At 44.6% G+C, this 12559-nt stretch overlaps 1 protein-coding gene across 10 annotated transcripts in view; it reads left to right on the top strand.

The window, feature by feature from the left end:
* The first annotated feature begins 1413 nt into the window (after positions 1–1413).
* The window catches only part of LPIN1 (lipin 1), a 66274-nt gene continuing 55128 nt past the window's right edge, over positions 1414–12559 (top strand). For 3 of the 10 annotated variants that reach the window (XM_045010717.1, XM_045010711.1, XM_045010712.1), the window contains exons 1-2: positions 1414–1533; positions 4822–4902. Coding sequence is in view for 2 of the 10 variants with exons in the window: in XM_045010719.1 (XP_044866654.1) it covers positions 1525–1533 (9 nt within the window). In the remaining 8 variants the exon portion in view is untranslated. Of the gene's footprint in view, positions 1534–4821; positions 4903–8119; positions 8234–8762; positions 9053–9352; positions 9437–12559 lie in introns of those variants that run through there. The other 7 variants (XM_045010713.1, XM_045010716.1, XM_045010719.1 and 4 more) reach the window with 5 other exon arrangements.

The raw sequence follows: 12559 nt of genomic DNA, 5'->3' as shown, positions 1-12559 counted from the left end.
TTAAACATTCCCTTTGGTCATTTGTGGACCAAAGAAGTAAAAATTTAATTGTTTTCCTGTTCCAGCAATCAAATATGCTGGAGCACAGTGCTTTTAAAGAAATGTCATGGGGTGAAACCTCTTTCAGGATGCTAGGGATAAATGATTCAATGAGGTTTGCATGACAGTCTAAGCTGAGTGGCAGAGCTGGGGACATGGGTGAAGAGATTCAGAATCTTTCCTCTGAGAACCTGTAGATTCAAGTCATGTAACTTTCTGAGCAGGTAACTTCCCAAGTGGCCCATTAGCTTCCTTGTATGTAATTTTTGTGGAATAATTTTGCAAGGACAAGGAAAGGAGGGAAAATCCCTCATCATACAGTGCAAAATCAAATCTGGTTATCCTAAATTCTAATGCCAGAAGGGACCACAGTGATTGTCTAGCCTGACCTCCTGTGTAACATAAGCCACAGAACTTCCCTGAAATAATTCCTCTTTGAACTACAGCATATCTTTTAGAAATACATCTAGTCTTAATTAAAAAATTACTAATGATACAGAATCCACCACAACTCTGGCTAAACTATTCCAAAGATTAATTACCTGCACTGTTAAAATTGATACCTTATTTCCAATCTGAATTTGTTTAGCTTCAACTTGCTGTCACTGGATCTTGTTACACTTTTATCTGCTAGATTGAAAAACCCATTATCAAATATTTTTCTATATAGGTAATTTTAAACTGTGATCAACTCATCCCTTAACATTCTCTGTTAAGCCACATAGATCGAACTCCTTGAGTCTATCACTATAAAGCATGTTTTCTAATCCTTTACCACTCTTTGACTCTTCTCCCAAGCATCTCCAATTTTTCAACATTTCTTGAACTGTGGACATCAGAACTGGACATAATATGCCAGTGGTACTAGTGCCAAATACAAATACTCTCTACTCGAGATTCCCCACTTTATGCATCTATGGTTTGCATTAGTCCTTTTGGTCACAGCGTCACACTGGGAGTTCATGTTCAGCTGATTATCCACCACGACTCCCAAATCTTTTTCAGAGTTCCCAGGATAGTGTCCCCCATCCTCTATATATGGGCTACAATCTCTGTTCCTAGATGTATGACTATACATTTGACTGTGCTAAAACACATATTGTTCTGAAATATGAGCCACAAGGGAGTGAAATGAGATAAGTTTAGTATCATTGTAGTGGAGCATTCTGTTGTGTACACATTATCTAGCTCTGGTCCTGTGGCTAACTCCAATTTTAACAGCTCCTGGGAAAGTAACTACAATTTTTAATTTGATCAACTGTTCTTCTCTTCCCTTTTTATCTTGACTCTTCTTCTCCCCACCTATCACCCTGACTTACAATATTTCTGATGATGGTATGGTCCCCCTGAGGGTGATGTCACAATCACACCTCTCAACAGTGAGCTCTTCATAGGACATAGGGACAATATGGAGGACCAGAGAAGAGAGGATGACAGAAGAGCCTGGTCTAATGCATCTGCGATGAAGCAGGCTATGAGACTGTAATGTACAATGTAAGATTTGTTTCTATATGGAAAACAAAGTCAGAAAGCTAAAATTCACAGAGTGCCTGGATCTCAAAGACAAAGCAGATCTGAGTGTTGGTTTAGGCTGGTATCAGCTGCTTTAGTATTTGACAATTTAGACACAACACAGAAGACCAGATAGTTCCCTAGGGAATAAGGTAAAAAGATAATGCTGTATTAAGATAGGGTAGGGCTAACTTTTTTATATATTTTTCTAAAAGCGAGCTGTTTACTACTCAGGGCTCCAGCCAGCTGAAATTGGAATCAATGGTAATAGGACTGGGTCCACAAAGCAATAGTTTTGTAAGGATAGGGGACGAAAATTGATGATAAGGCACTAAAGAAAAGAGGGAAAAACATTTTAGAAGCCTGCAAAATTAAATAGCTTGTACTGAAACATGTTTCTACAGAGTCTTCGAATAAATAAGACATTTGAGAAGCAAATTAAATGACACTATGCACATACTGCAGTGACAGGTGCTGCTGTGACATAAGTCAAATGAGGGACAGAATCTGATATCAGATAACTGCTCTTGAACCTGTCTGAGTTATACGAACTGTTCTTTTCTTTCTTCAATTGACGGAGCATTTATCTAGAAAATCTGCAGTCCACGGCCAAATTCTTCTCGCATGCTTACATCAATGTAAACCTAGAGCAACCATAAACATTGACATCAGCTTATCTACTTTGGATTTATATTCTGGTCTAAGTGATAGAGAAGGTTAGCCCCAGATTCTAGTTCCATCTTTGGCTAGGAATTCATTTTAAATTCACTGAAGGCCAAGCATCCCTGTGTAGTGAATGGAAATAATGCATGTACAGTATGCACATTAAAAGTAACATCTGGAAATACATGCATAGCTAGAGACTCTTGTACTGAAAGACAATCTCTGGCTTGGGGGGAGGAATGCTGGGAATTATCGATTTATAAATTAGAGTCTTTTAGCTTGAGTTGGGATTTTGCTCACCTTCCAGGAAAGTCTAGTGACCCAGGTTTGGATCCGAACTTTTGACATCTCCCTGTAAATGAATATGGTTATTGCCATGTAGGAATCTGTGACTGAGTGTTCTTAACTTTGCTTGTGCCCTTAAAAATTGTAACAGCTTTACTGTCGGAACAAGAGATGGGCCAACATCAGTATCTTTAATGTGAACCCTCTTTTAATGTTGTGGTGAGGAGAATTCAGATTCAAATCCTGGGACACAAACCAATGTCACTACCACTCTTATTATCTTCAACAATAAATCTTGGGGAAACAGCAGTGTTAGTGCCAAGTATGTGCTATTTACTGTCGGGCAGTGGGTTGTCTGTGGTCCAAGGGCCAGATTCATATACTCTCACTCAAACAGGTAGCAAAATAGCTTACTACTCATGCAATCTTATTGAAACAAGTGGGACTACTTGTCCAGTAAGGTATTATGCAACACGAGTAAGGGCATCAAAATCTGACCCTAAGTTACTAGAGAATTTGTCCCATGGGGTAGCTTGAAAAGTCCAGAACAACCAGGACAAGGGACTGTCAAAAAACAGAAAACAGTAGGATGAAGAACCAGGATGCTGTTGTGGTGTTAATGTAAATTTAGAGCTGCTTTGCAAGCACTTGGCTGTATCTACAGTATTATATTTGCATCAAGACTATATTTTCTCTAAAGAGTAGGAAGTGCAAATATTACAGAGCACATCATCATGATGGTATAATGGTTGGCCCATGTTTAAAAAAGTGGAAGTCACAGTCTGGTTATCCCAGGCCAAGCAGTATATGGCTAGACATGTTAAATATTTGAGCACATAACTCCATAATTCCCAAAGCTAGAATTCCAGAAATTAAAGGGAAATAGAGCAACAAAGAAGAGAGAGGATAAGAGGTCATACAGAGACAATGAAGAGAGTAAACAATGGTGTGTAGCAAAAGATAGCAGAGGAGGAGAAAGGAACAGTGAATTGAAATCATGGAAGGGCAGAAGTTTTGCTGCACTACATCCCCGTGGAAGCTATAGGATTGGAAGGCTAGCAGCAATCATGGACCCCGAGGCACAGGGGCAGCTCCAGGCACCAGCACGCCAAGTGCGTGCCTGGGGCAGCAAGCCATGGGGGGCTTTCTGCCGGTCGCCACGAGGGCAGCAGGCAGGTTGCCTTTGGTGGCATGCTTGCAGAGGGTCTGCTGGTCCCGCGGCTTCGGCGGACCTCCTGCAGGCGTTCCGCCAAATCCGCGGGACCAGGGACCTCCCACAGGCAAGCCGCTGAAGGCAGCTTGCTTGCTGTGCTTGGGGCGGCAAAATACCTAGAGCTGCCCCTGCTGAGGCATAGAGGAGTTACACGATGTCCATCCACTCAAAGGACAGGCCAGTAATGGATTAGATCAAGGGTCTCAGACTCTTGGCCCATGAGCCTCTCCAATGTGGCACACGGGACTCCAGCAGTTTGGGGGCCGGGGTCTCTTCCCTTGGCCCCACCTGCCACCCCAGGTGCACCCCCCTTAGGGGCCCCGGCAGTGCAGTGAAGCTGAGCGGCATCTGCCTGCTCGCTCCAGTGGCTGCCAGCCCCTCCCTGTGGCCTGGGAGCGGGGTGGGGCTGTGCCTCCGCATGCTGCCCCCGCCCTGAGTGCCCCCATGGCCAGTGGGATGCTATGGGGGCAGTGCCTGGGGGCAGAATCACACAGGCCCCCCAGCCCACCCTGCCTTGGAGCCCCAGGTAAGCACTGCACCCCTAATTTCCTCCCAGAGCCTGCACCCCCTCCTCACAGCCCCCAGTCCCCAAACTCCCTCCCAGAGCCTGCACCCCAATCCCCTACCCAAGACGTCCTCCCTCACCCAAACTCCATCCCAGAGCCTTAGGCAGGTGGGGGATGGAGTTTTTGGGGGGGGCGGGTTCTAGGAGGCATAAGTGACATTGGCCTGCTGGGAGGATTTGAGGACTAGCACTGGCCCTAAGGTAAACTGAGTTTGAGACTCCCAGATTAGATTCTAGATGCTGATACAGCAGAGTGCAGACCAAAATCTAATCACATCTATGGCAGTGCTGGAATTATGTACTGGTATGTCTCAAGGCCTGGGATGACTACTGTCTATTGGTAAAGCATTGGATAAGAGTGGGGAAAAAACCCCAAAAGGACTAAGAGTTAACTTTAGAGAACAGTACGATATTGTTAGGGCTTTCCCCTTGAATGTTACATTGAATGAATAAGCTTAACTGTTCCTTTGTGTGAACTGTGATTCATTTTGTTTTTTTTTAACAAAGATATAACCAATGACTATTTTTAATTTGGGAAGTGCAGGAGCAGGAAATAAACAAGAGTCTGAGGGAGTCTGGAAGGCTGCACAGGGTCCAGTGACATGCAGCAATTTAAGCTTCAGTGGTGAGCTGTATGAGCACTAGCATCACAACTCTTTCAGGGTTAACAAAGGTGGGGAAGGGATTAGTGGAAAGAGAAAGACGGAAGGATTAGAATTTGAAACCTCTTTTTGGAGGAGGGTCTAGGGAAGAGAGCAGGCAGGTGTTTTCCCAATATAACTGAAAAACTAAGAAAAAATTGAAACAATATTGAGTAGTTGTTTGAAGGTGAATTTTGCACATGCCTGTATTTTGTGCTGGCAGAGGGAGCTGCACATATTAAATAGTAGCTTTGAAATTTGGCCCTAGAATACCAAAGGTAATGTGGCCCTCTTCTTCCTCAAACCTAAAGTTGTCTCTCCTTTACAAAATGTCCATCCGTGTATCTTGTGCTTCAGTGCCTCTAACCCTTCTCTTCAGTTTAATGTCTTCTCCAACACTATTTTTCTCTTCTTCTTCTCTGCCATCTTTTGCTATGTACCATTGTTTACTCTGCTCATAGACTATAACAGTCCATACAGAGACAATCTTCTCCTTACTCTCTGGACACACTCTCTTCCTCATTGCTCCATTTCCCCTTTACTTTCTTCTTTGCATACTATCACAGCCAGCTTACCATAACAGACCTTAAGTATTTGGGATTCTCCCTCAAACCTCCTTTAAATGTGTTTAGCAACCCCCTACTTTGAATGTATAAGTAATTCAGCGTACAGTGCTCTCACACTTTCTCTCTGTTATATATTATAATAGTGGGTTAATGAGAGTGAATCACTATTAGGCTAAAAGCTTCTACTTTATAATCTATTACAAATAAAGATGATAAATCTGGTTGGGGTGGGGTGGAATTGAAAGGAGTGTTGCCCAGTGGATAGAACACTGGACTGGAACTCAGACTGGGTTCTCTTCTCAGTTCTGCCAGTAGCCTGCTAAATGACTTTGGGCAAGTCACTTCATCTCTCTGAACCTCAGTTTTCTCTGTCTATAAAATGGGCATAAGAATACTGACATCCTTTGTAAAGTGCTTTGGAATCTATTGTTGAAAAGCCCTATATAAGAACTAGATATTATTATTATTACCACTACTACTACTCCTAGCTCTTAAAACTATGGCCCAAGCAAAAAAGAACAATAGATCTTATATGGGGGGAAATGATGAAAAATAACCTGATTTGATACATGGACTGTTTTTGTATATACTCCCACAACTTCTCAACTACATTACAATTCTCCCATAGTGTACCTGCTCAGACAATATGAATACTAATGATTACCTTTAAGGATGACTAGCTCAGCTGGCCTACACTCTTGGAACCCATTCCCTCCTGGTGGTGTCACAGGAAGATTTATGCACATTAAGATTCCATACCTTTTTCCCTAGAACATCAATGATGTAGTCCACTGGTGGTCCAAGGCCTTTGTGGTGACCCACGTAGAGTTGGCAGGTCAGGGGGTGGTGCTGATTCTCTCCCCCATTACTAGCTGATAAACTGCATTACAAAAAGCCTACAATACATTAATTTTTTCCCTGATATTACTTCTCCATGTAAGCAACTGTTGTCATTGCCACAGAGATGTTATTTGGTCATGAATGGGAAAGAATCTCTTGGATGATCATAAATATATATATAATTGGAGATATACCAATCTCCTAGAACTGGAAGGGATGTTGAAAGGTCATTGAGTCCAGCCCCTGCCTTCACTAGTAGGACCAATTTTTGCCCCAGATCCCTAAGTGGTCTCCTCAAGGATTGAACTCACAGCCCTGGGTTTAGCAGGCCAATGCTCAGACCACTGAGCTATACCTCCCCCCAGGATAGGAGATCCATGAGGTCATCTACACTTTGCAGAAGTTTGAGAACCTCATTCCTAGAGGCCTTCTAAGACTTCTGAGTTCTTCCTGTTCAAAATTCTTTCCCCTCTTCAGTCCCATTACGGTAAGCTTGTAAATAACACCCTGAAGTTATCTTGCTTTCTCTCCAAGGATCTTGGAGCACTTTGTAAACACTAATGATTTAAGCCTCACCACACTTCTCTGCAGCAGCTATTAGTAATATCCCCATTCCACAGATGGGAAAATGGAGAGACAGAGATGTGTAAGTGCCGTGTTGAAAGTCACAGAGAAGTCTGGGGCAGTTGCAGGAATAGAACACACATTGCTGACACTCTCTCCTGTGCTTTACCCACAAGCTCCTTCCCCGCCAAAGCTCTCTTTGGAAGTTACATTCCTGAGGTCCTTGGTGATGTGAACAGTCTGTATTTGGTTCACAGAGAAGAACGCTGCAAATTCTATCCTGTATTCCTCTGCTGAGTGCCATTTCCTAGTTCGTTTTCCTCTCTCTGTCCCTATCTCCCTTTTCCTTTCCTCTGCTCTCATACATGCAATCTCCTTTGTGACCCTCACTCCCTCTCTGCCCAACCCTGTCTGTTTGGCTCCCCCGGCAGCCTACTAGCTTGTGTTTCTGCTGTGCCTTCCTCTGAGCACTGGCCCATTCCTTGCATCTTCGTATCACAGAGCTATGGCGATGCACTTAGCAGAGGTGATAAGGAGCACACCCGTGGGTTGTGAGCTGCTCTCGCACTGAAGGGAGGTGGAGACTCAGTGGCAAAAAGTGCCATAATAGCTAGGATAGATGCACGTGTGTGGCTGAGATCATCCTGGGAAAGGACCTGGCCATGGTTTTATTACTGCTGAGTGCTACTCAGGTGAGAGATCAGTGTATCACAGAGCATGAATCGCCAAAGGACAACCCCGCCCCCACTACCTCACTGGAGCAGTCAGAAATTGTGCAAGATACTTTTACTCTACGGCTAAATCACGCCACTTGCTGCAATTTCGGGTTTGAGCTCTGCCCCCAGTGGTTATATACATCTCTCCCCCCCCGACATTCTCATATCCGCTCGGGAACAGACCGTTCACATGACACATCCCCGCCGCAAAAAAAACAACCACCCAAAACTCATGCCAACAACGCGCCAAGCCAACCCCCTACTCCGGGCGCTGGCGAGCCCAGGCTGATCTCTCACCTCCCAGCCAGCTGTGTCGGGCTGAGCCCAGGCAGCCTCCTGATTGGCCGGCGGGATCACCTCAGCTCTCCGCCTCCTGGCGCTGAGTCACAATACAAGAGGCGGAGGCAAGCCTGGGAGGTGGGGGCCCCGCCAGGGGGACTCCAGACGGCGGCCTCGGGGTGTGTGAGACAAGCGCGAGTGACGTGCCACGTGACGCTGCTTCCTCCCCCCCGTCCCAAAGGAAGCTCCTTGGTGGAGAAAGCACCCAGCATCCCCCTCCATGCACAGAAGTGCCTGATTCCCAGCAGAGCGCGGTGTGACGCCAGATCGTGGCTCTCGCAGGATCAGAAGTTGGTCCAGAGATGTTCTCTCCCACCCTGTCTCTCGTGATTCCCCGGGCTAGTCGTGTGGGTGCAAAACTAGCAGGATGGGGCCCCTAATCCGGTCACTTTGGCAGGGACGCCCTCTGATGAGCAACTGGATTTGCAAAAGGCGAACGCCTCTCCTTTCAGAAACCCCTGTAAAGTGCCCCCCAGGTTTCTGATACAGAGCCCCCCCCCCGCGTTTAATTAATGCCCTGGTCTGTTTGCTTGCTGGCTGCTTTTTTTTGGCTGGTCCGCCCAGGACTGTCAGATGAGGGTGAATTGTAATTTGGGCTTTTTCTCTCCTGAGCTCTTAATTTTTGTATGTCTGGCCAACGTAGAAAATTAGGTCCCGCATTTGCCTCCCTCCCCCGGCGTTGGCATAGAATGTAACTTTTATTATAAAATATTTGGCCAGAGACATCCCTGATATAAGTCCACTGATGGGATTTCAGAGTAATGCCTGTAGACATCTGTCTAATGAACCCTATTGACTCCATCCCATTCAATTCTGTAGGACTTTTCCAGCAGGGGAGGCAGCTTTGAAATGCACCCCACACACCAAGATCTGTTTGCGCTGAATTATGAGACTTACAAAAAATGAGTGAACATTAAAACCCCGAGGAGGCAGAGTTTCCTTACCTAGTGCCTGATCCAAAACCCATTAAGTCAATGAAAAGAGTCACTGACTTCAGGGAGCTTTGGATCAGCCCCCAAATGCCTTATCCGGTGGGGTGCTGAGTCCCTCCTGTGAGATGCTGGGCTGCTTTATTTCCTGCCGCTGTCAGTGGGTGTTTGGGAGACCAGGTGAGTGAGGGAATCTCTTTTATTGGAGCAACTTCTGTCAGTCAGAGAGACAAGCTTTTGAGCCACACAGAGCTCAGTGTCTTGTCTCTTTAATAGCCTGGGACCCATAGGGCTACATCTGCACTGCATACAGCAGTGGGTGTTGGGGACATTCAGAACCTCACAGGATCAGGCCCCACGCGACTGACACTTGATAGATCTGCTGCAGTGTAGGCTGCAGGCTGCTGGTCTGAGGCTCTCCCGATTCCCCTTTCGTCCCCCCACCTACCCGTGTCTGTATCCTGTGGGTCCCTCCTCTAGGGCGGGCACCAGACAGCCAGTGAGGTCAATTGACATCTCTGCAGCAAGCTGTTTGCACACAAAGGCCAGTCCCAGGACAAGGCAGTAAGTAACTGAGCTTCCTCTTAGAGCGATAAGGTGGGGTGGATAATATCAGTTATTGGACTAACTTCTGTTGGTGAAAGAGACAAGCTTTGGAGCTTACGCAGTGCTGCTGCTTGATATTCTTCCCTACCTCGTTCTTTGCCCTGGAGGAGAATGAGGGGTGTGTGTGGGGGGGTGGTGGTGGTGGTGGTGTATGTGTGATGCGTTTTTGCCTTCCTGTGGTCCTGGGAGCTGTTGATGCTTTCTGTTTTGAGGGGGAAGGGGCAGAGAATTGATGATAAAAGGAGGAACTGGGGAGTTTATAAAATAAAAGGAAGATTTGGAGGGGGGCCAATGTGAAAGAAAGAGCTGGGTTTTTAACTGCTTTGGGGTATGTGACCGGTACCTATTGAGATCCTGAGCTTTAAGCTGGCATCACCAGGCAGGCTTTTCATCCTCCTCTGGCATCGGTGCCATGACCTTGGGGCCCCCTTTTCTCACCTGCTTGGCTTCAGATCTGTGCTTTGGAAGGTCTGAACTGCTTGGAGCACCAGCTTTTTCTCTTAATTCTGGGTCTGGTTTTAGTAACAATTTAAGTGAAAATAATAATTTTGGTGAATAAATGATATAGCTTACTTTCCTCCAGCTAAATTCTGTTTTCAGGTTCATCTGGGTATTTAATTTTAAACTGGCTTGCTGGAACCATCAATGCTAGGCTTTAGAAAGTGCCCCACCAGATCCCCAAAAGGCTGGGATGAGAAATCGTCTTTCCCTGCCTGTCTCAGTCAAAAATGAGAGGAAAGGAGAGAGCTGAGTTTCTCTCTTTAGTTGTTTATTCTCGGCAAAGTGTACCCTAATCCCCTATAGGTAGCTGTGAACTGAGCAGGAAGCCAGGGGTTAGGAGATGTGGAGTCTGTTCCCAACTCTGCTGCTGACTAACTGTGTGACCTTGGGCAAGTCACTTCACCCCTCTGTGCTTCACTTTTCCCATATGTATTTACCTGCCTTTGAGATCTTCTGAAGAAACATGCTACATTAATGTCACTAGACTACACCCCAGCATTATCTGAGAGGGGAAAAGGGAAAGAGGGATAACCAGGCCAGGCAGAGATTTAAGGTTACAGTGAAAGCTGGGTAGAGGGTAATGGAATTTTATGTGTAAAACTGAACTTTAATTTTTGTTTCGTATTTTTTTTCTTTCTGTAACAACTAGCAGTTGTTTTGAGTGATAGACCCTCTTTATCTTTTAAGAAGAGGGATTTAAACTTTCATCATGTACTTTAATATAAGGTTTTATACGAACGTCATTATATTCACCCTCATATTTAGACTGTGCTTCAGTGAGAAGAATTTGTGTTGAAGAAATGCTATATTTTGTGCGAATTATATTTTTATTATAAGACAAGAGTGTGTTTCACTACTATGTAGTAGCCTGTCTAATAATACTTAGATAACCAAGATGATATTTTCACCACTGGTATGTGATACATCTTAACTACTATGCTATGGAGTCGATTTTGTCTTTCCTATGTAAACTCATTGGCCTACCAACAAACCCCTTAACCTCCAGTTTGTTCTGTTTTTTGTTGTTGTGTGTTTGCTTGTTTTCACTACCATGGCAGAAAATATATATCAGCAACTTTTAAGTAGCTGTAGATAAGGATTTGTCATTGTCAGCATTTCAATTATAAAGTCAGATGGAAATTTCTGCTTGCTTTAAAACTGGCATAAATTCCTGGAGTGAATTTAAAAATCAAGTAAAAAAAAATTATTTGACAATCTCAAGGGTAAGGCTGTGAAAAATAAGAGCAATGGAACACTAATGGATTTCTCATGGTCCTAGTTCTCTAACAGCTTTGTTTTAAACTAAAATCTTCATGTTGTTAGCCCAGGATGTGGACTACATGCCAATATCTGCTTTCTTGACTCATGTGAGTACCCCATTCACTTCAGTGTGACTTTGGGTTGTCAGGAAGATGAACAGGATTTGATCCTAGGCTCTTTTTCATACATCATATGTTTATGCCGTGTAGGTATGTGTGTGTATATGCGCACACACAAAATGATGATCAAAACAGCTCAAAATATAATAAGGGTTTCATTTGAAACTCTTGAAATCCAGAAAATATACAATCAAAGGCTGAGACAAATCTCGCTTTGTATTATTATAAACCATACAACTTAATTGAAAGAAAGGGACACTAGGTCACAGAGAGGTCCCAGCTCAGAGTTGAATATGCCGCTATTCTTGAATCACCGGACCACATTCTGAATTGACTTACCTACCTAAAACTCCTTGACTTCAGTGGAATAGGCTGCGGCAGCACCAGAATATAGCCTGCTGTGTTTTCTCCAGTTATTTTAAAAGTTTCTAAATCTCATGTACCAATTTGTACTTTGCTGTCTATCGGTTGCATTTATTTTGACCCCATTGGTAAAGTATGTGAGTACAGAATCTTTACTGTATTTCTCCTCACAATAGCTCTGTGAGAAAGGGAAATATCCATACTGATCCTCATTTTACAGATAGGAAACTGAGGCACAGAGAGACTAAGGCTACGTCTATACTACCCGCCCGGGTCAGCGGGTAGCGTTCGACTTCTTGGAGTTCGATATATCGCGTCTCATCTAGACGCGATATATCAAACTCCGAACGTGCTCCCGTCGACTCCGGAACTCCACCACCGCGGATGGGGGAGCCGCGGACTTCGATCCCGCGGCGTCTGGACGGGTGAGTAGTTCGAACTAAGGTAGTTCGAGTTCAGCTACGCTATTCGCGTAGCTGAACTTGCGTACCTTAGTTCGACTCCCCCCCCAGTGTAGACCAGGCCTAAGTGTCTAAGGCCACTGTGGTAAAGGAGGCAGTTGAACCTGGGTCGCTCGACTCCCAGGCTAACATGCTAACCACTGACCATCCTTCCTGCCTTTGCACATGGGATTCATCACTAGCAAACTCCCGCTCTCCAATCTGATTGAGCTCGCTTTTTTGGATTAAAGTACTTTTATAAACATCTAAACACAGTACTGCATTTTTATATAACATCAACATTTTCAAACTGAAGGACTTCCTGTGCTTTTGGAATGACAGATGTTGAAAGTGATGGCAACTCCATACAAGCTAAAAGGCATTTTTACAATGACCTA

Source organism: Mauremys mutica, chromosome 3, assembly GCF_020497125.1.
Source record: "Mauremys mutica isolate MM-2020 ecotype Southern chromosome 3, ASM2049712v1, whole genome shotgun sequence".
NCBI lineage: Eukaryota > Metazoa > Chordata > Testudines > Geoemydidae > Mauremys > Mauremys mutica.
The sequence above is the reverse complement of the archived record's forward strand: the minus strand, read 5'-3'. Positions and strand labels throughout refer to the sequence as shown.